This window comes from Zingiber officinale, chromosome 5A, assembly GCF_018446385.1.
Source record: "Zingiber officinale cultivar Zhangliang chromosome 5A, Zo_v1.1, whole genome shotgun sequence".
NCBI classification, from domain to species: domain Eukaryota; kingdom Viridiplantae; phylum Streptophyta; class Magnoliopsida; order Zingiberales; family Zingiberaceae; genus Zingiber; species Zingiber officinale.
Window position 1 is genome coordinate 139,391,181 of NC_055994.1, and position 23,195 is coordinate 139,414,375.

The 23,195-nt window shown below is 39.9% G+C and overlaps 2 protein-coding genes and 1 pseudogene across 2 annotated transcripts; 2 read left to right on the forward strand and 1 right to left on the reverse strand.

Moving 5' to 3' along the window:
* Positions 1-424: 424 nt before the first annotated feature.
* LOC121980084 lies at positions 425-4,640 on the forward strand (the record flags this gene model as incomplete). The annotated part of the gene is made up of 3 exons (XM_042532052.1): positions 425-499; positions 2,908-3,405; positions 4,539-4,640. Coding segments are annotated over 3 exons (675 nt in total), but the record flags the coding sequence as incomplete, so codon positions are not given.
* Positions 4,641-13,781: 9,141 nt separating this feature from the next.
* Positions 13,782-16,146, forward strand: LOC121982096 (BURP domain-containing protein 12-like). The gene has a single exon (XM_042535000.1). The coding sequence runs from the start codon at positions 13,993-13,995 to the stop codon at positions 15,931-15,933; it is 1,941 nt and encodes a 646-aa protein (XP_042390934.1). The 5' UTR covers positions 13,782-13,992; the 3' UTR covers positions 15,934-16,146.
* Positions 16,147-18,065: 1,919 nt separating this feature from the next.
* LOC121980085 lies at positions 18,066-22,146 on the reverse strand (annotated as a pseudogene).
* Between the last annotated feature and the right edge of the window lie 1,049 nt (positions 22,147-23,195).

Below are 23,195 nucleotides of genomic sequence, written 5' to 3' on the forward strand. Positions count from 1 at the left end.
GATCACTAGAACAGACTTCCATTTTTGGATGACTATAGGAAATTAATTAAGAGCGTGTGATCTTCCCCAACGGAAGGGGCATAATCTTATTAATGGACTTAGTGTCAAGTAATGGTATACACTTAGACACATCTAATAGTATCCTCCCCAACGGAGTCACTATTATTATTTGTGTGACCAAATAATACCAACTATTAATTTTATTTGTCAAAAAGTTAGGTTGACAAGATAATAAAATTAATGGGTTAAAACCCTCCTTTTACAAATGTTGAATTTATATACGTCCACACTAACGTGGCATACAAAATTCACGGTGTGATGAGGTGTTGGTTAATTTAAAATAGTATTGTTTGAGGAATCAATATTATTCTAAATTTAGAGTTCTGACCAAAAGTTATTTGTGATTCTTAGGATGACTTTCAACCCACTGTCCATCATACTTCAACAAAATAGACTTACTGGACCTAATTACATAGATTGGAAAAGAAACCTGGACATTGTTCTTGTTGGAATGTATACTGAAAGCCTAAGCTTTGTAAACATTTATTATGAATAAAGAATCACATTTGGTCTAATTATCTACATTTGTTTGTAGTTGTTCATTTAATTTATATTGTAGATAACATAGTATGTGGTGTCACATACAGAAGATGATGTTATCAGTACCTTATAAATTATAAACAGTAGCTCACGACCAAAATGGAAAAGGAACAAACCATTAGAAGGTCGTAGTGTAATTAGATATTAGTTTATCTTGACTATATAATTACACTAGTACACTCAGAGTGTATTGAGTAGGACCATTTGAGGTCGTTTCTTTTATACTGACTTTATAAAGGAACAAAGACCTCAGTTATTATGGAAGTGTGTGCTCTTAATCCTAATATAATAACAAGCACATATATTTGATATTTATTTCTTTAATTTATCAATGGGTGAGATTTAGTTCGTTGAATCAATAAACCCGATAAGTTGGGAAATGGTATTACTTATAGTGTGTGTTGTTGATTATAGAAGGAAACTGTGTCCTAGAGATACTAGGTTGATAATGTCCTCAAGAGGAGCTCATAAAGATTGTCATGTTAAACCCTGCAGGTGGACTTAGTCCGACATGACAATAAGGTTGAGTGGTACTACTCTTGGACTTAAATATTAATTAAATGAGTTGTCAGTAACTCACTTAATTAGTGGACATTCGATATCTTAAACACAGGGAGACTAACACACTCATAATAAGAAGGAGCCCAAAAATGTAATTTGGGATTGGTGCGGTAGTTCAATGATAGTTCTCTAGTGGAATGAATTATCATTGATAAAATTAAGTTGTGTGTTCGGGGCGAACACAGGATGCTTAATTTTATCGGGAGACCAAAACCAATTCCTCCTCTCGGTCCCTATCGTAGCCTCTTATTTATAGAGTTCTATACCCACCTATACCCACCTTCTATACCCACCAATAAGGGGCCGGCCAAGCTAGCTTGGGAACCAAGCTAGGGCCGGCCTAGGTATATTATTGGGTGGCCGACCCTAGCTTGAACCCAAGCTAGTAGGGCCGGCCAAATAAAATTAAAAAGAAATTTAATTTTAATTTTTATTATTATGTGGAAGATATATTTTAAAGAGAATTAAAATTAAAATATCTCTCTTGTAAAAGATCTACAAAAGATTAAAGAAAGAGATTAGATCTCTTTCCTTATTTGTAGATTGGAGAGATGTTTTATTTTTTCTTTAAAAATTATTCACATGTTGATAAAATTAAAATTATAGAAATTTCCTTTTATCAACCATGAAGAGATTTTAAAGAGAAATTTTATTTTTTAAAATTTCCGGAAACAAATTAGGAAGTTTTAATTGTTGATTAAAACTTGTCCTCTTTTGTTTCCAATGATGTGGCCGGCCATCTCAAGTTAATTGGGAAATTTTGTTTTATTTTTCTCAATTAATTCATGTCAAGAAAAATTAAGGAAATTTTATTGTAATTAAATTTCCTAATTTGCCTAGGCCAAGGAATATAAAAGAAGGGGTAGGGTGCCTTCATGAGACACAACCTCTATTGTTTTCTCTCCCTTTTTCCTTGGTGTTGTGGCCGGCCATTACCCTCTCCCTCTCTTCCTCTTGTGGTGGCCGAATACTTCATCTCTCTTGGAGTTCTTGTGGTGGCCGGATACTACTTGGAGAAGAAGAAGAAGAAGGAGAGAAAGTTAGCATCTCTTGGAGCTTGGTTAGTATTTTGGTTTTCTTCTTTGGTGAAGTTCTTCCTTTGTGGCCGAACCTTGCTTGGAGGAGAAGAAGGTGGTTGGTGGTTTCTCATCTCAGTAGATCGTTGCCCACACAACGTCCGAGGTTAGAAGAGGAATACGGTAGAAGATCAAGAGGTTTTTCTACAAGGTATAACTAGTAATTTTTATTTCCGCATCATGCTAGTTATTTATGGAAATAATACCAAATACAAGAGGCTTACGTTCTAGTATTTCGAATATGTTTTTTCGAAGTTGTGTTCTTTTGTTTCTTTCTTTTCCTTGTGATTTGATTGTTCTCTTTGGTTAACCTAAAGTTATTTTAGGAAATTAAATATTAGCTTTCTATTAAAGGTTTTGTCTAGTCGGTGGTGGTTGCTCCCATATCTAAGAAGGCCATGTGCCTCGCCACGTCAGTACTGGGAACCTTTTATGGAAATTAATATTTAATGGAATTAATAACTTAAGGAGACTTGGGTCGAACGTGTTAAGTTCCGCAGGAGATCCAAGTCAAAACCTAAAAGAACAAATAGATTAAGTTTTGGATCAAACGTGTTAAGTTCCGCAGGCGATCCAAAATTTAATTTAAAAGAACACATGGTAGCTAGGAAAAGGTTCAGACCTTTGTACAAAATTTTTGTACAGTGGAACCTATAGGTTTTCCGAGTAGCAACCAACAGTTCTTACTGCTGAAAGCTATAAATATGTACTGACTGAGCAGTGCCCTGATGCACCTACTGGTGAATCTACCCAAGAGGAGATTGAATATCATAGGAAATGGGTAAAAGCAGATGAGATGGCGCGGTGTTACATTTTGGCTTCAATGTCAAATGTATTGCAACATCAGCATCAAGATTTACCAACAGCCTATGATATTATGAACAATCTCAAGGAACTCTTTGGTCATCAAGATAGGGCTTCTAGGCAAGAAGCCATGAGAAAGATAATGACAGCCACCATGCAAGAGGGTACTCCTGTAAGGGATCATATCCTAAAGATGATGGCTTATCTGAACGAGATACAGATCCTTGGAGGAGAAATTGATGGGGAAACCCAGATCGATATGATCCTCCAAACGCTACCTAGAAGTTTTGAGCAGTTCCGCCTGAACTATAATATGAATAAGAGGGTTTATTCATTAGCGGAACTACTGACAGAACTTCAAGCAGCAGAAGGATTATATTCACTATGCTGAAAATGGTTCTACTTCTAAACCGAAAGGAAAGAAGAAGAAGAAACAAGCTGGTTCAGCAAAGAAAGTGAATAAATCTCAGAGTACGGGATTTAAAGCTGGAATGAAGAAGCCGAAGGGCAAATGCTTCATCTGTAAGCAGGCAGGACATTGGAAGGCAGACTGTCCTCGTAGGAACCAAAACAAAGGTATATCTCATACTCTAGTTGTTGAAACATGTTTAGCGGTGTTATCTACCAGCACCTGGTGTGTAGATACGGGAGCCACCGATCATGTCTGCAATTCCTTGCAGGGGTTCCAGGAAACCCGACGACTATCTGAAGGAGAAATTACCGTCTACATGGGCAATGCTACTAAGGTGGCAGCTGTTGCAGTGGGAGACGTCTACTTATCTTTTAGTAGAAATAGGAATTTGGTTTTAAGAAATTGTCTTTATGTACCCAGTTTTAGAAAGAATTTAATTTCAGTTTCTAAACTGTTTTTAGATGGATATTCAGTTTCTTTTAGTAACGATGTAGTTATTAAAAGAAATAAAGTGATTATCTGTTCTGGTGCATTAGTTGGCAATTTATATACTTTAAATCCAATTTCTTCCACAAAGCAAAAGATGAAAATTTATAACTCATCTTCTAATTCTAATAAGAGAAAAGAACCTTCGGAAATGAACCAAGCATATCTTTGGCATCTAAGGCTTGGTCATATTAACTTAAGTAGGATTCAGAGGCTTATAGCCGATGGACTTTTGGGTTCATTAGAGTTGGAAAATTTTCCAACTTGTGAATCCTTCTTGGAAGGTAAAATGACCAAGAGGCCGTTCAAGGCCAAGGGGTATAGAGCCAAAGAAGTATTAGAGTTGGTTCACTCTGATTTGTGTGGTCTTATGTCTGTCCAGGCAAGAGGAGGTTTTGAATATTTTGTCTCTTTCATAGACGATTATTCAAGATATGGATACATTTACCTAATGCGCCGCAAGTCTGAGTGCTTTGATAAGTTCAAAGAATACAAGGCTGATGTGGAGAAACGACTAGGTAAAAGTATCAAGACACTACTGATCGATCGTGGTCGAATACCTCAGTTAGGAGAGTTTTTCTTATTATCGCGTGAATCAGGTCTGTGAAACACCCAAACTGAATGGGCAGTGCCAGATGACTCTACGAGGATCGGAGATGGAAGAAAGGGAACAGTCTTCAAGATTGAGAAATGAGACATGACGGATTACAGCAGCCTTCTTGGCTCTTCTCATGTAACAAGCAACAAGACATGGTAGCTTCTTTTGGATTGTAGTAGTAAGACACCATATTCAAACTCATATGATAAGTTAGAATCTCGCATGAAGTGCGTGTTTGTAGGATATCCCAAAGGAACGAAGGTGGTTTATTTTATAGTCCTAAAGACCGAAGGTCATTGTTAGCACCAATGCCCGCTTTTAGAAGAAGACTATATAATGGATCACAAGCCCAAGAGTAAAGTTGTTTTAGAAGAACTTAGAGAGGACATGTCTACTTCAGTACCAATGAAGTAACACAAGAGACCGCAACACGTGTCACACATGATACACAACCACGTATAGTGCCTCGTCGTAGTGGGAGGGTTGTGAGGCACTGAAGATTCATGTTTTGGGAGAGTCTTGGACTTGATCCGGGCAAACATGAACCCGATGATCATATAATGAAGCACTCCAAGATATAGATGCGAGATCTTGGCAAAGAGTATTCAAATAGAGTCCATGTACTCTAATAAGGTTTGGGAGCTTGTAGAACCACCGATGGTGTAAAATCCGTTGGATGCAAGTGGATCTACAAAGGAAAAGAGGGATGACGGAAGGTAGAAACCTTCAAAGCTAGGCTTGTTGCAAAAGGGTACACTCAAAAGAGGGAATCGATTATGAAGACCTTTTCACCGGTAGCTATGCTTAAGTCTATCCGGATACTCTTATCCATTCGCTCATATGGATTATGAGATTTGGCAAATGGATGTCAAGATGCTTTCCTTAATGGAAGTCTTGAAGAGAACATCCATATGAAGCAACCGGAAGGGTTCATTGAAAAGGCAAAGAGCATCTAGTATGCAAGCTCAATCGGTCCATTTATGGATGAAGCAAGCTTCAAGGTCTTGGAACATCCGGTTTAATGAAGTAATCCAATCATATGGATTTATTCAAAGTCCGGATGAGTCTTGTGTATATAAAAGTGTAACGGAAATGTGGTGGTATTTCTTGTACTATACGTAGATGATATTTTGTTAATTGGCAACAATGTCAAGGTATTATCGACGTAAGGGTATGGTTGTCCAAACAATTTGATATGAAGGACTTAGGAGAATGTGCACATTCTTGGGATCAAAGTTATAAGGGATCGTAAGAAAAGAATGTTGTGTCTATCCCAAGCTTCATATATAGATACAATCCTTGCTCGCTTTAGCACTGCAGGATTCCAAGAAAGGTTTCTTACCTTTTAGACATGGAGTAGCTCTATCTAAAGAGATGTCTCCAAAGACATCAAAAGAGATAGAGGACATGAAAGCAGCCTTATGCTTCTGTAGGAAGCCTAATGTATGCAATGCTATACGAGACCGATATCTGCTTTGCCGTGGGCATGGCAGATATCGAGTAACTCTCGACAAGGACATTGGACTGCAGGTAAAGCATATATTGAAGTACCGAGAAGGACTAGAGATTATATGCTAGTTTACCAAGGCGATCCGCCTCGTGGGTTACACTGATTCGATTTCCAATCGATAGGGATAATGAAGTCTACATCAAAGCTATGTGTTTACTTTAGAGGTGGAGCCATTTCATGGAGGAGTGTTAAGCAAATGCGTTTCGACTCAACCATGGAAGTGAATACGACCTCGAGGCGCCTAAAGAAGCGATGGCTCAGAGCTTAATGGACTTAGATGTGATTCTGGTTTGCCCAAATCATCACAATTTATTGTGATAATAGTGGTGCGATTGCAAACTCGAAGGAACCACGAGCTCATAAGGCAAGTAAACATATAGAGCGCAAGTACCACCCGATACGAGATATCGTGAGCGAGGAGAAGTTGTCATCACCAAGATTGCATCACGGATAACCTGGCAGATCCTTTCACTAAAGCCCTTCCGACGAAAGCTTTCGATCGGCATGTGGAGGGAATGGGAATCAGATGTATGGTAGAAGATATGGCAACTTAGTCATTAGTATAAGTGGGAGATTGTTGGAATGTATACTGAAAGCCTAAGCTTTGTAAACATTTATTATGAATAAAGAATCACATTTGGTCTAATTGTCTACATTTGTTTGTAGTTGTTCATTTAATTTATATTGTAGATAACATAGTATGTGGTGTCACATACGTAAGATGATGTTATCACTTATAAATTATAAACAGAGCTCACGACCAAAATGGAAAAGGAACAAACCATTAGAAGGTCGTAGTGTAATTAGGTATTAGTTTATCTTGACTATATAATTACACTAGTACACTCGTGAGTGTATTGAGTAGGACCATTTGAGGTCGCTTCTTATATCGACTTTATAAAGGAACAAAGACCTCAGTTATTATGGAAGTGTGTGCTCTTAATCCTAATATAATAACAAGCACATATATTTGATATTTATTTCTTTAATTTATCAATGGGTGAGATTTAGTTCGTTGAATCAACAAACCCGATAAGTTGGGAAATGATATTACTTATAGTGTGTGTTGTTGATTATAGAAGGAAACTGTGTCCTAGAGATACTAGGTTGATAATGTCCTCAAGAGGAGCTCATAAAAATTGTCATGTTAAACCCTGCAGGTGGACTTAGTCCGACATGACAATAAGGTTGAATGGTACTACTCTTGGACTTAGATATTAATTAAATGAGTTGTCAGTAACTCACTTAATTAGTGGACATTCGATATCTTAAACACAGGGAGACTAACACACTCATAATAAGAAGGAGCCCAAAAATGTAATTTGGGATTGGTGCGGTAGTTCAATGATAATTCTCTAGTGGAATGAATCATCGATAAAATTAAGTTGTGTGTTCGGGCGAACACGGATGCTTAATTTTATCGGGAGACCAAAACCAATTCCTCCTCTCGGTCCCTATCGTAGCCTCTTATTTATAGAGTTCTATACCCACCTATACCCACCTTCTATACCCACCAATGGGGTCGGCCAAGCTAGCTTGGGAACCAAGCTAGGGCCGGCCTAGGTATAAATAGCTTGAACCCAAGCTAGTAGGGCCGGCCAAATAAAATTAAAAAGAAATTTAATTTTAATTTTTATTATTATGTGGAAGATATATTTTAAAGAGAATTAAAATTAAAATATCTCTCTTGTAAAAGATTTACAAAAGATTAGATCTCTTTCCTTATTTGTAGATTGGAGAGATGTTTTATTTTCTCTTTAAAATTATTCACATGTTAATAAAATTAAAATTATAGATATTTCCTTTTATTAACCATGAAGAGATTTTAAAGAGAAATTTTATTTTTTAAAATTTCCGGAAACAAATTAGGAAGTTTTAATTGTTGATTAAAACTTGTCCTCTTTTGTTTCCAATGATGTGGCCGGCCATCTCAAGTTAATTGGGAAATTTTGTTTTATTTTTCTCAATTAATTCATGTCAAGAAAAATTAAGGAAGTTTTATTGTAATTATATTTCCTAATTTGCCTAGGCCAAGGAATATAAAAGAAGGGGTAGGGGTGCCTTCATGAGATACAACCTCTATTGTTTTCTCTCCCTTTTTCCTTGGTGTTGTGGCCGGCCATTACCCTCTCCCTCTCTTCCTCTTGTGGTGGCCGAATACTTCATCTCTCTTGGAGTTCTTGTGGTGGCCGGATACTACTTGGAGAAGAAGAAGAAGAAGAAGAGAAAGTTAGCATCTCTTGGAGCTTGGTTAGTATTTTGATTTTCTTCTTTGGTAAAGTTCTTCCTTTGTGGCCGAACCTTGCTTGGAGGAGAAGAAGGTGGTTGGTGGTTTCTCATCTTGGTAGATCGTTGCCCACACAACGTCCGAGGTTAGAAGAGGAATACGGTAGAAGATCAAGAGGTTTTTCTACAAGGTATAATTAGTAATTTTTATTTCCGCATCATGCTAGTTATTTATGGAAATAATACCAAATACAAGAGGCTTATGATCTAGTATTTCGAATATGTTTTTCGATGTTGTGTTTTTTTGTTTTCTTTCTTTTCCTTGTGATTTGATTGTTCTCTTTGGTTAACCTAAAGTTATTTTAGGAAATTAAATATTAGCTTTCTATTAAAGGTTTTGTCTAGTCGGTGGTGGTTGCTCCCATATCCAAGAAGGCCATGTGCCTCGCCACGTCAGTACTGGGAACCTTTTATGGAAATTAGTATTTAATGGAATTAATAACTTAAGGAGACTTGGGTCGAACGTGTTAAGTTCCGCAGGAGATCCAAGTTAAAACCTAAAAGAACAAATAGATTAAGTTTTGGATCAAACGTGTTAAGTTCCGCAGGCGATCCAAAATTTAATTTAAAAGAACACATGGTAGCTAGGAAAAAGGTTCAGACCTTTGTACAAAATTTTTGTACAGTGGAACCTCTAGGTTTTCCGAGTAGCAACCAACACTTTAATATATTTTATTTGGCTAATATATCTTGTTTTTCTTTCTCTTACTTTAGCTATTCTATAAATATCTCTTTCCCCTTCTTTTGTATCCAATTTTTGATATAATCGTTCAAAAGTTTTATTTTTTGCTTCACTCACTACTTTCTTAGCTTCTTTCTTGGCTATTATATATTTTTTTTAGTTTTCCTCGTTCTTACAAATATATAATTCCTTATAAGCTATTCATTTTTCCTTCACTTTCTGTTGTACTTTCTCATTCCACCACCAAGATTCTTTACTTAGTGGTGCATGTCCCTTTGACTTACCGAGTACACTCTTAGCTACTATTTTCAACTTTGATACCATCTTATCCCATGTTATGTTAGAGTCATCGTATATTTCATATAATGCTTGTACTTCTATATTCTCCTTAAAATTTTTTTGCTTCCCATCCTTTAACTTCCACTACATAATTCTAAGAATCTTATATATTTTCTTTGTATTGATACTATGTTTGAGGTGTATATTCAACACTACTAACGTATGTTAGGTAGTTAAGCTTTCTCTAGGGATAACTTTGTAATCTTTACAAATATTTCTATCCTTCTTTCTAACCATAAGAAAGTAAATTATGATTTATTATTCTCACTTTTGAATGTGACTAAGTGTTTTTCTCTTTTCTTAAAAAATATATTAGCTAATATAAGGTCATATGCTATCGCAAAATCTAATATAGTTTTCCCTTTCTCATTTCTCGTTCCAAACCCATAACTCTCATGTACCCTCTCATATTCCTCATTTTTCACTCTGACATGCTCATTTAGATCACCTCCTATTAAAATCATTTCATTTGGTGGAATATTTTGTAATATTTCATCTAAGTCCTCCCAAAACTTTGATTTGGTAGCTTCATCTAATCTTACTTGTGGTGCATATACGCTAATTATGTTCATAGTTTCTTTCGCCACTATTATCTTAAAGGCTATAATTCTATCCCTTTTTCTAACTATTCCTATAACTTCATCCTTTAACAAGCTATCTATAATAATATCCACTCCATTTCTTGCTTTACTCTTTTTAGTCTACCATAACTTAAAACCCAAGTTTTCTATCATCTTTGCCTTCTCACCTACCCATTTTGTCTCTTGTACACACAAAATACTAATTCTTTTCCTAATCATCATATCTACTACATCTATTTATTTACTAGTGAGAGTTTTTATGTTATATGTTCTAAATCTTAGATTATTAGTTTTCCTATCATATTTGTTCTTATCCCTATGGTGTGAGAACTATTACATATTTAATACTACACCCAAGTTCTCATGAAGATGTAGCGGTCCTTACTAAGACGTTACAGTCGGACCCTGTAACGGGAACTCTTGCATATTTAACACTACACCCGAGTTCTGGAGATGTAGCGGTCCTTGCCGAGACGTTACAGTCGGACTCTGCAATGCGTTACTTCCGGGGGACAACCTAGCATTAGCATAATAGTTTAATGGATCCATTTATTGAATATTTGCCATAGTTTTAATGCTGACTAACAACCTAACGCAACCCTCCTACTTTATTCAGGCTTGGGACCGACCATGACTGGTCATCATGGGCGGAGTTGTTATCATTGATTACCCTGAACCCAATGCGCCCATTAGGGTTGTTAACATTAGCCATGATAGACTTTTAAAGCTTGACTATCTAATCAAAATAGCCTAATTAGTTGTGACTATTATATCAGAGAGAGGGAAGTGCAATCAGTTCGTACAAAAAGACATGCGTCGGCTGTCACATTAGAGAACGAGAAGTTGGTCAACATGTGGCACTTGCCCAGAAAATTGCATTTATGATGGATCAAACAACCAAATCATTTTGCTTAAATGCGCCCTCTCGCGTATCACCGACACACTACCTAGCATATCAAGCATCTGATATGAAGTTTTCCAAGAAAGATAAAGTTGATTGTAACATTAATGAGCGTAAGAAGTGTGACCAGTCGATCGAGCCAACCACTCGAATGATCGGATGGTAATAGGACACGAGCTAGTCAGTCAGGTATGAACCTCCTTCGATTAGACTTGAAGGGGTGACTTATGATATATTGTGTTGTGAGTGACCCCAAGAGTAACGTCGGCCCGATAGTCAAGATGATATAGTAGTCAAAGTCAAGGCGAGGTGAAAGACAACGTCAGGGAGGCAATCAGGGTGTGTGGCACCAGGCAGACCACTCACTTTTGAGACTTAACTCCTTGTTCTTCAAGCACAAGTCTCTCAGTATATAATCAGTTAGACTTGCGGGGCTTAGCTCCCCACTTCTACAAGGTAACTCTCAGCATACAACCAGTGACCCAAGAGCCAGTCAGACTTACGGGGCTTAGTTTCCCACTTCTACATGAAAACTCTCAACATATAGTCGGTCCCGATCGGCCCCAGAGTCCGTCTGACTTAAGGGGCCCAACTCCCCATTTATCAGGGCTAAGACACTCATCATACAATGGGACGACCCAAGAGCCAATCGAATTTATAAAGCTCAGCTCTCCACTTCTACAAGACAACTCTTAGTGTATAGTCGGTTGGACTCAGTGTCGGTCGGACATCTAGAGCTCAGTTCCTCATTCTTCAGGAGCAAGTCTCACCGCCTACGACCGATCAACCCAAAGTATCGGTCGGACCTTCTTGACCTTAGCTCCACTCTTCAAGAGTAAGACATCTAGTATATGGCCGATCAACCCAAGTGTCGGTCAGACCTATAGGGCTAAGCTCCCCACTTCTTATATGTTATTCTCCCAGTGTACAACTGGTTGGCTACAAGACCAGTCGGATTTCTTCCAGGAGATAACAGTGTTAGAGAATCATAACAACTTGTCATAGAATAACTGTTACTCGTCAGAGAATATTCCGCTACCCTGGTATATGCACGCAATGGAACCTTCTTCTGAGAGTGGTCGTACATCTTCCATTACTCAACATATTCTGATACCAAATATTTTCTGAAGCCTAATTATTGCGAAGGTTACAAGGATCAGTGTAAAAAAAAGATCCTCTTCATTGGCTAGGGACTTTTTACCATACATTTTACTACGCACATGCGCACACATTTATTGTTCATCTTCTTATCCACTTTTAGCCACTGTTATGATTTGAGTGTCGGAGTGTCTGCGCTAGGGACCTCCTCCCTAGTTCTCATTTTAATATTTCCATTTGCTTTCTCTAGTGTGCTTAGAAAGGAGTGCTCGAGGTGATTTTTCTCCACCTCAGTGTCTTCTCAAGGTGAACTGCAGAGTCATTTACCTAGTGCCGCACCACCTCCCTCGATTTCAAACAGGATCAACTCTAAATCATCATTGAAGAAGTGAACGAAGCTATTCATCCTTCTCTAATACTTTACGTGTACTAACAAACTCAACCCCTAAATCTAAAGATAGAATCTTATTCGCATATAATCGAGAGCTAAAACAAAAATTTAACGTGACTGACAAACGTCACCCACGCTGATATGCTGGGCATTGATGTTGTGCGCACCTGAGCATCCAATGTATCATTAGAATTTTTATTATATTTTATTTTCTGTTTGTCTGTGTTTTTGGTTTTTGATTAGGTCAATTAAATTTTATTTTTAAATTTAGAATTTAGAATTTGAGACTTGTGATTTGAGATTCAAAGTAAAAAAAAATATTGAAGTGCTATATTTATGTATTTCTGTTAGAACCTTTTCCGCATTAGTTTGCAGACAGAAGGATCCAGACGCTCGAACCCCACACACACGTTCCTAAGACGTTGAAGGAATGAGACAGTTATTGATTAAGTCGCTTAATTGTTTAATGCGAAGGTAAATCAACATCCCTGCAAAGATTTCCAATTTGAAATGACAAGTTGCTATCATCAGAAGAACTGCGTGAACCAAGAAGAGGTACAACTTCTAATGAAAGGCCAAAAAGAAGAAGGTTGGTTCAAGTTGGACCGTGAAGGAGAGAGCCAGGGCATAATCTTGTATATAAAGGGGGACGACAGAATGGACTTCAATTTACGATGATTCGGTTAAAATTTCATCCATTGATCGTCTCATTTGATGTAATTTTAAGAACTAGAGAACTATAACACCCTATATATGAATATAACTGGGTTGGTATTTAAACGATAGATTGTCATATGAGAATTTAGAAATAAAATTTTTTCCACATACAAAGACGGATGATAAAAAATGCATGAGATGAATAAATCATCTTTTATCATCCGAATCAGGAACTGTCTACGGAAAAGATAGAAATTCATCATTCTTATGACCCTCGACTCTCACATATCATCATTTTACAGAGAGTAAATCAGATACCGTCTAAGTTCTCATATTGAAAGATATCCTTTACCGATGTCAACACAATGCAACCCCTGTTTTATTTTACAAATCTACCGTATGAGCATGGACTCGATTATGTTATTTCCTCAGAGCGATACGATGATTAAGACATAAGGTATTGTCACATAAGATTTTGGGGTCGAAATTTGACGTGACTCAATATAATTAACCTCATGTCTTGATCATTTATACTAATAATTAATAATCATTCATAATCTATTTTTTTTTATATTGACCTAAAAAGAAGTTGATAGAAATATTAAAAGCTAACAAATCATCTTTTGTCACATCGACTCGATTATATTTGAAGCGTCGCGACAATGCACACGCACTGACGCACAGCGCACAGCGCACAACGCACGCACAGTGTGCCACAGCAAAAGTCCTACTCCTACGAGCCCTGCATTAAACGCTCTGAATGAAATGCTGGTAAGTCGCGAAACTGACACTCGTTAGAACCAACGCACACATGGCGCCCCAGTGAGAAATACAGAAATAAATAAGACAACGCGCAAGAGCGGAGTACACTGCACATTGCGCAGAGAGAGAGAAGGGAGCGGTGGCCCTCCCTCACCTCACTACCTCATCTGCTACCACTACTGCTTTCCCCTCCTCCCTTGCTCTGCCACAAGCCACAGCTCCAGGCACCAGGCTCCAGCTCCTCCCTAATGGCGGCGGCCACTAGCCCTTCAGTATCCTTCTCCGCTCTTATTTTTCTTCTGCTCTACTTGTTCAGCTTCAGGCAGGCCGACGTGGCGGCGGCTGATGCATCCCCGGCGGAAAATCCGTTCACCGCCCGAGCGGCCCTCATCCGGTACTGGAACCGCAAGGTGCCCACCAACCGCGGCCAGCCGGCCTTCCTCCTCGCCAAGCTCTCCCCGCTCTCTGCCCTCGATTCCGCCACTTTCTCCTCCCTTGCCGCCGCTGACCCCGCCTCGCTCTCCCTCCGGCTCCCCGTCCTCTGCGCCGCAGCGCGTATCCTATGCAACCCCGCCGACGCCAACACCTACTCCGCCGACTCCCGTAAGGACGACTCCTCCGCCTTCGCTGCCTACCAGAACTCCAACTTCTCCGACTACGGCTCCGGCGCCAAAGGTGGCAGCAACGCGTTTAAGAACTACTCCGACGACCTCAACGTCCCCGTCGATTCCTTCCGCCGCTACAGTCGAGACTCCGTACGGCATAATGAGTCGTTCGCCTCGTATGCTCCTGATGGAAACGTCGTCACCGCCAATTTCACCAGCTACGCCTCCTCCGCTACCGGCGGCGCTGGTGAATTCTCCTCCTACGACCACGAGGCCAACGTGCCTAATCTTAAGTTCACCAACTACGACGCCGCCGCCGCCGCCCGGAAACGCTCGTTCTCCAGCTATTCCGACGACAGCAACGCCGGGGACCAGTCCTTCGCCGGGTACGGAAAGCACGGCAACAGCGTGCCTACCTCTTTCAAAAGCTACGCCGAAAACTCCAACGTCGTCGGTTCCTCCTTCGCCGGTTACGGCGAGAGCGCCAGCGGCGCCAACGATTCATTCGCCTCCTACGGATTCGACGGCAATGTGCCGGAGAACAACTTCCGTTCGTACGGCGCCGGCGGGAACTCCGGGTCAGAGAGTTTCGCCAGCTACCGCGACCAGTCCAATGTCGGCGACGACAGCTTCAGCTCCTACGTCAAGGGTGGCAACGCCGAGGCCGTTGAGTTTGTCAATTACGGCAACTCCTTCAACCCAGGGAGCGATTCTTTCAAGGGCTACGCCGAGGGCTCCGCAAAGCACAAGGTCACTTTCAAGGGCTACGCCGGCGACAACACCACATTTAAGTCCTACGCCAAATCCGGGGTCGATTTCAAGTCCTATCGCAACTTCTCCGTCAATCCCTCCTCCTCATCGGAAGGCGACTCCGCCGGCGCCTCTCTCGTCTCTCTCCCGAATGGGAAATCGACCAACAGGTGGCTGGTGGAGCCAGGTAAGTTCTTCCGCGAGCACGACCTACGGCGTGGAAGTGTGATGCCGATGCCGGACATCCGGGACAAGATGCCGCCCCGGTCCTTCCTGCCGAGGTCAATATCGGGTCGGATCCCATTCTCCGCCGCCGACGTTCGTCAGATCTTCGCCATCCGGGAGGACACGGCGCTGGGGAAGGCGGTAACCGACACCGTGGCGGAGTGCGAGCGGGCGCCGAGCCGCGGGGAGACGAAGCGGTGCGCCACCTCGGCGGAGGACGTGATCGACTTCGCTGTCTCGGTGCTGGGGAGCGACGTGGTGGTGCGAAGCACCGCCTCCACGATGGGCTCCAAGACCGACATCCTCATTGGGGCAGTGAGCGGTGTGAACGGCGGTAAGGTCACCAAGGCGGTGTCTTGCCACCAGAGCCTCTTCCCTTACCTGGTCTATTACTGCCACTCGGTGCCCAAGGTGAGGGTGTACGAAGCAGATATCCTGGCTGTCGATTCCAAAGAGAAGATTAACCATGGCGTCGCCATCTGTCACATTGACACGTCAGCGTGGAGCCCGTCCCACGGCGCTTTCGTGGCGCTGGGGTCCAAGCCTGGTATGATCGAGGTATGCCATTGGATCTTTGAGGGCGATATGACGTGGACGGTCGCAGATTAATCCATTCATAAATTATTAAATATATAACATTCCTCAAAGCAAATAAATGAACTCACAGGAGAAATTTGTGCAACTGTGTGAACCGGATCAGTCTTCTAGGTTTTGGTAAATGTGGATATGTATCTTGATCCTCTCTCCCAAATGGGGGGTGGGTAGGGTTTTGTGAAGCTTGTTCGTGGAAAAAGTTCTTAATTATTACTTTTCTTATCCAAACTCTTATGATTTATTGAAGTTCTATAGATCGTCAATGATGGGTGAGGTGTCATTGTTTTGGGACAAGAATCTCAAATCACAGGACAAAATTCTGTTCTTAGCAGGATGTTAGTGGATCTGATCAAAATTATCTATTTGCAGAAGATTTACCTTGACAAAAGGGACTTGCTTTGTCCTCTTCTATGGGTTGGTGATAGAAAATCAAAACACAAACCGGTCTTAAATGAGGACCCTTTGTTATGTCAGTCATTTCGCGATATCTGGATGGAATTTTTGAAATAAAAATAAATAAATTCTGTGCTGTATGGATGTGACGCTGCTAGAAGGACGCCGAGAACGGCATACAGGTCCCCTTTTGTAAATACATCCTATGGTCAAATTTTTATATAAAGCATATTTAAAGAGGAGTGTGGAGAATAACGGGTAACAATCAAATGGACCTCCAAATTACTCCTATATTATATTATCCGATCATTTGGTCCTGGAAAAATTACTAGTTTTTATAATGGTACTACTGTAATATATTATTTAACTTCTACAATAATAACTTTATATTATTTTAATTTTACTTATTTGAATGATAATCTAACTTAAACAATAATTTAACAAGCAAAATAAATAATTAAAATTCCATGACATTTATTGAAATGCATTATTTAATTAACATATAACTTCTATAATTTATAGAAGTTAGTTGATAACTTTTTACAATATGTAAAAATTAGTTAATAATTTCTATGACACTCATTTTTATTTTAAATGAATATAAATTAATGATGATTGAATGTAAAAATTAGCATATAATTTCTATACCGTATAATAACTACATGCTGAATCTAAAAATATTTTTAGAATAAAATTATAAGAGGAGCCTCTATTTAACTTTTTTTAAAAAGTAAGCGCTAATATAATATAGCTCTTTTAATTTTTTTCAAGAATATATTGGATAGAAAATTTTGAATGGTGTGTTGTTTTGAAATTATTTTTGAAAAAAATATACTCTTTTAGGTTTTTTTACCTTCTTTTTTCTACAGTTGACGTACCTGTAACAGTGCAACTCCTGGTAGCCTTGAACGCGTTGGACCCTCACACAGGATGTGCTTATTGCATCTATTTAAGAGAATAACAAACCACTTCCCCACTTTCAGCACCCCACCTTTTCCTCTGGACAAGCTGATATATCCCTCCTTTGCCTCGAGTGAGTCAGCATCGAGAACCCAAGCAAGCAACCGCTGCATTGGGAAGCCAATCAACCAATGATCTCCAAGGATACACAGTTTATAAGTTCTGATCAGGGAAAGGAGAGTAAGATAACTATGATTTCTTGTACCGTGTGCTGTGTCTGGTTGTTGAATAAATTTTTGCCCGTGGAGCTCCAAATTCTGAAGTGTCCCTCCACATCAACCCTGCATTTCCAGTATCAGTCAATTCAGCTATTTTAGTGGAGTCCAAAAGAAGAGAATTGACATTGCAAGAAAGATATGGTGTTACTGCTTTACACACATCCCCCACTGAACACAAGCTAGATCCTTTTTCTCGCACTACAAGCAGTGCCAATTCTCATTGTACATTTTCTTTTCCTATCTCGTATGCCCTTTATGCTATGCTCCGGGAAAAATAAGGTCTTTCTTCATCTTTGGAATCCGAAACCATCCTGTTTACTTTTAGCTTGAACGCAATAGCATCAGTCGAAGATCAGATCAATAAAAGTACCAGAGCAGGTGCAAACATTTTATCGGAATAAAAAAAGGTGGCATGATCACCAACTGTTTAGATAAGCTAATAAAACCAGTTGGTCCTCCAAATTAAGATACAGAATACAAGTTAATGATAGATTATTCTGACTCCAATTCATTCACAAAGATCTATCATAGTGTTAATCAATCCTGGCACCTTGATGATTTTCCCGAGACAATCTTTCACCTAGAAAGACTCCAGCCGAGAAACTCCACACAGTGAGATAGAGAAGATAGGAAATTTGGGATCTCAGTTCGTCTTGTAACTTCAAAAATATCAGGAACTGATGCAATAGCCATTTTCAAGTCACTCTTCGTCCAGCTCATACTCATCAAAGAAAGATTGTTGTCCTCTTTTACAGTTAAATCAGTTGGACTTGTGATTTCAATCCGGCTCCACTTGTCCACAGCAAGCCTCATTGACCTTCTAAACATGTCAATTTTCACATTCCTGAGTCTTACAGTAGAGCATCTTTCTTCATCAAATCAACTGGGTTGAAAAAATTCCAGACATTAGTGCTAATACAAGCTCGCCAAGAAATAATATTGACTCACTCAAATCACAGAAGACAATGATAGTGGTATTGCTTTGAGATTTGCTTATGCTAAATGGTGGACACAATCATCTGCATAAGTTCAAAAAGATGAATGCATATGATACGGTGTGTGTTTTATGGGGTCGATAGGATGATGTGGTTGAAAGTCAAGACTATAGGAGGGTCAAGAATCAAGCTGACCTGTAAGGCAGGAAGGTCAGAAGTCAAGCCAGCATGGCTGGTCAACAGGCCAGCTGACAGGGAAGTCAGCAAGATCAGAAGTCAAGCCAGCATGACTGGTCAACAGTTTAGCTGACAGGGAAGTCAGTAAGGTCAGGAATCAAGCCAGCGTGGATGGTCAACAGTTTAGCTGACAGGGAAGTCAGTAAGGTCAAAAGTCAAGTCAGCGTGGCTGGTCAACAGTCCGGCTGACAGGAAAATAGATGCAGGTCGAGAATCAGACCCAGCGTGTAGGTCGGAACACTCATGTCATGGATAAAAGCACACAGGTGGGTCGGCGGACAGACCCAGCGTGCAGGTCGGAACGCTCATGCCATGGATAAAAGCACACAGGTGGATCGACGGACAGACCCAGCGTGCAGGTCGGAACGCTCATGCTATGGATAAAAGCACACATGTGGGTCGACGGACAGACGCAGCGTGTAGATCGGAACACTCATGCCATAGATAAAAGCACATATGTGGGTCGACGGACAGACCTAGCGTGTAGATCGGAACGCTCATGCTATGGATAAAAGCACACATGTGGGTCGGCGGACAGACCCAGCGTGTAGATCGGAACGCTTATGCTATAGATAAAAGCACACATGTGGGTCGGCGGACAGACCTAGCGTGCAGGTCGGGACGTTCATACCATAGATAACAGTGGACAGATGCAGGTCAGGGAACCGACCCAGCGTGCAGGTCGGGACATTCATACCATGGATAACAGCGGACAGATGCAGGTCAGGGAACCGACCCAGCGTGCAGGTTGGGACGTTCATACCATGGATAACAGCAGACAGATGCAGGTCAGGGAACCGACCCAGCGTGCAGGTCGGGACGTTCATACCATGTATAACAATATGCGGGTCGGGAATTAGACCCAACGTGCAGTCGGAGTGTACATGCCTGGATAGCAATAGGCAGATGCGGGTCGGAAATGAGACCCAACGTGCAGGTCGGAACATACATGCCATGGATAGCAATAAACAGAGGCGGGTCGGGAATCAGCAGATCGTTGGGATGTACATGCTTCGAATAACGCAGACGAAGGTGGGTGGGTCAGGAGGCCAGACACTACATGACAAATAGACTTGCAAGGAATCGTAACCACTTGTCAGAGAGCAATCATCACATGTCAGGGAATATTCTAACAGTGGGAGGCTCATACTCCTCTTGGTTCCTCCACCAGCCTATGAGAGAAAGCCACGTGTCGACCACCGCCAGACAAAGCCTGACATCCGACATTCCCTGACATTCGCCAGGTTCCAGAAGCCTCAGTTGCAGTATAAAAAGGGATGATTTGTCCCTTACGCAGGTACGCTCACTTGTCATTTCTTACCCGTCTTTTACTTTTCGTGTTTTCTCTGTGATTTCTAGGGAAAAAGTACCTGACTTGAGCGTCGGAGGGCCTGATCCGGGGACTTTTTCCCTGATTTCTGGTCTCTAACGACCGATGGACTCGTCTGAGTGTGTGCAGATCAATAGCGTCATCATCTTGAGCCCTTCTCTCCGTAGAACCACCCGTGCGAACCTGTTCAGGGGGTACCTCGCTGATTCAGCATCTCAACGACTCTCCGTCAACTTTTAGCACAACAAGGTCCGCCTTCATCTGACTCAGCTTCCGGACGGGATCAGCATTCATAGTTACTAAGGCCTCAAAATCAAAAACATTAGCGGAAGAAAAAAAAAATCACATCTATGGATCTATCTGAGCAATTCCACAGCAGTAATGACCTCATTATTCTAAAGAGAGTCAAATTAATCATACCAGATGAGCAGTAGAAATTTTACTGAAAACATGTCACTGAAAAAATGCTAGCTACTAGGAATTAAGAGGAATCAAGGGCTTCACAGCTATTCTTATATATTTCATTATATGCTTATATCCTTTCTACAGTTCGTAATAGTACGCTTGTAATTATAAACAATCCCGTTCATATGGTAACACGACAACACTGACTCAGTAAGATGATAGATATTACCAGCATGATAACTAAATGAATTAAACAGTTAACTCAGACTAACTAAATGAACCAAGGTAGAAATTGACCAACCTAGACTTGTTAAAGATGATGAATAGAGCTTATGAGCAATTGCAGCTTTTTGACAAACTTGTTTTTAGTCTGTTTACATCTTGTATATAGAAGCATACATACACAAACATATTAAGTTTTTCTACTTATTAAGTGCTTTGATCTATACTTAATATTTAATATTTAATGAGCTTGGTAATCAATTAACCTTAATTGCAAAATTTTGAAAATAAACATAAAAAATATGCTGGCCAGAGATTTAATAAGATAGACCTTGTTTACAATCTTAAAGAAGGCCTTAGACTTAAAGCAGCTTAAATTTTACAAACTCAATAAAATTTTAACAAATATGAACCAAATGCTCCATTTTAGTCACTCACTATCATGTAGAGGTCAATAGATGCTGTGAATAAGATTGAACATTTATTTAGTTTAACCAATAAACAGGTTCTCTTTCCATTATCCTCCTTTGCTTTCTTGGATGACACAGAGTCAGACTCTCATACATCCAACAAAGCTAACTGAATCCAAATACATACTTCATGTAAAATTGAAGGGTCCAACACGTCAAATGACAATGGAAAAAAAAATGGCAGTGTTCAACTTTTCCTCTTTTTCTTTTTGAATTGTAAAACCAATTAACTGGGTCCTGTTTTAAAGCTGTACACACTCACTTTAGCGGTTTGATAGACCATGACTAATCATGTAGAATTTGATGAGCTTCAACTTTTAAAAATGTAATGGTAGCATCCGACGCCAAGAAGAATGTAAGTAGAATTATGGCATAACATGCGCTCAGAGTATAAAATAATCGGACATGATTATGTGCAAAAAACAAGGCAACAAGAAAGGATCTTCCTTTGATGAAAAGAGAAGCAAAAAAAAAAAAGAAGACAATAATAAAAAAACGGTCTCCTGGCTGTAAAGGCGATCATTCCAGTTTCATCTCACACCAAACATTCTGCTAAGCGCATCTGACGAACCTGAGGAGCATTAATGCACCCCTTTGCTAGAACCGTCTTTGCATCCACCACCTTCACTACGAGCGTATGGCCATTGGTACCCGGACTGAGTTGATTAACCTTAATGAACTCTGGTTTCCTCAGAGTAGGTTTCGTCCTAGCCATTTCCTGCAAATTTGAAAATCATTACTTGATCCAACCCAGAATTCTGGGTGCAGATAAATATTAAACCCTGCTGAAATCTACATATAACCATGCAACGAGAGAGCCCAAAGGCGTAATTGGATCTTCGTTTAAGATTTGCATCTATATAAAATATTGAGATGTAGAAAAACATCAAGTACGATTGACGAATAACAATTAATAGAAAAAAAACACAATGTTTTTCCGAATTCAATCTATGACCGGTAGTTACAGATCCCCAGAAACACAAGACAATTGCAGGAAAAGAGAAGAGATTAGCAAGCCAGAGGGAGGGAGGGAAGCGAATCACGAACTAATTATACAAAGACAGAAATGGAGGGTTAGGGTTCGGCAACGCAGTCAAATCGATTCTTTTGTTCTCTTTCGAGACGCGGGGAGTACAAAAACTCATCAGAACCGTCAATCTGGTTAAGCAGCATCAACGGTGAGAATAGTAGGTTTTAGGTAGGCGCTGTTAGGATGAGATCCTCTAGTCCACAAAGATTGGGCTGGTCCAGTTTTTATATTAGTGTGGGGCAATAACAAGATGTCAGATTCTCTAGTTCAGAATCTTCTGGACCAGAGGAGGTCCTGCATGTTCATTGGTTGGATGAATTGAACCCCACCTATTTCATAGGTCCTGCATGTCCACCTATCCAATGAACATACAAGGGTCCAGGGATCCTGAACCAGAGGATCGCTGTCCCAATAACAGGTGGGGGTCATTGCCTCCCACCAACCCCCTTATCCTGGTTCAAGAGCGGACCAGGACAAGGAGACCAGAGGATCTCATTCCGTCACTATTAGGGATGTAATCGAATCAAGCATAAGCAAATCTAAACTCTTAACTGTTTAAAGTAATTCTGTTTGGTTCAAATTTTAAAATCAAATCAATATTACAGTTTTATAAATATTGGACTAAAACGGAATTAAAATCATTTCTGGAAATATATGAAATGGAACCGACTTTATTGACAGCAACGATTTTAATCAGAAATGGATTTTGACCTTCTTTAGAATATTTTATTAGATTTTTAAAATAATATCTTGACTGGTAAGTACGAAATTTAGTAAAAATTATTTTGATTAAAATAAAGATCACTAAATTTAATTTTAAAAATATTTCTTGTTTAAGGAGCATTCTAGATAATTTTACCCTTTCAAAATTGATCCAGTTGGAGTAGATTACATTAGTAAAATATTATTTGGAACTCAATGCTGTTGCATCTAATGACTAAGAGGTAAATAATAATTGGGCATGAGTAAAAGTTATAAACGAGCAAAATTTTCACAAGTAAATATCTGAGAGGTAAATAATAATCTACACGTGACTAATTGAAATAGGACTCGAAGCCATCGCAAATGAACCTCAAG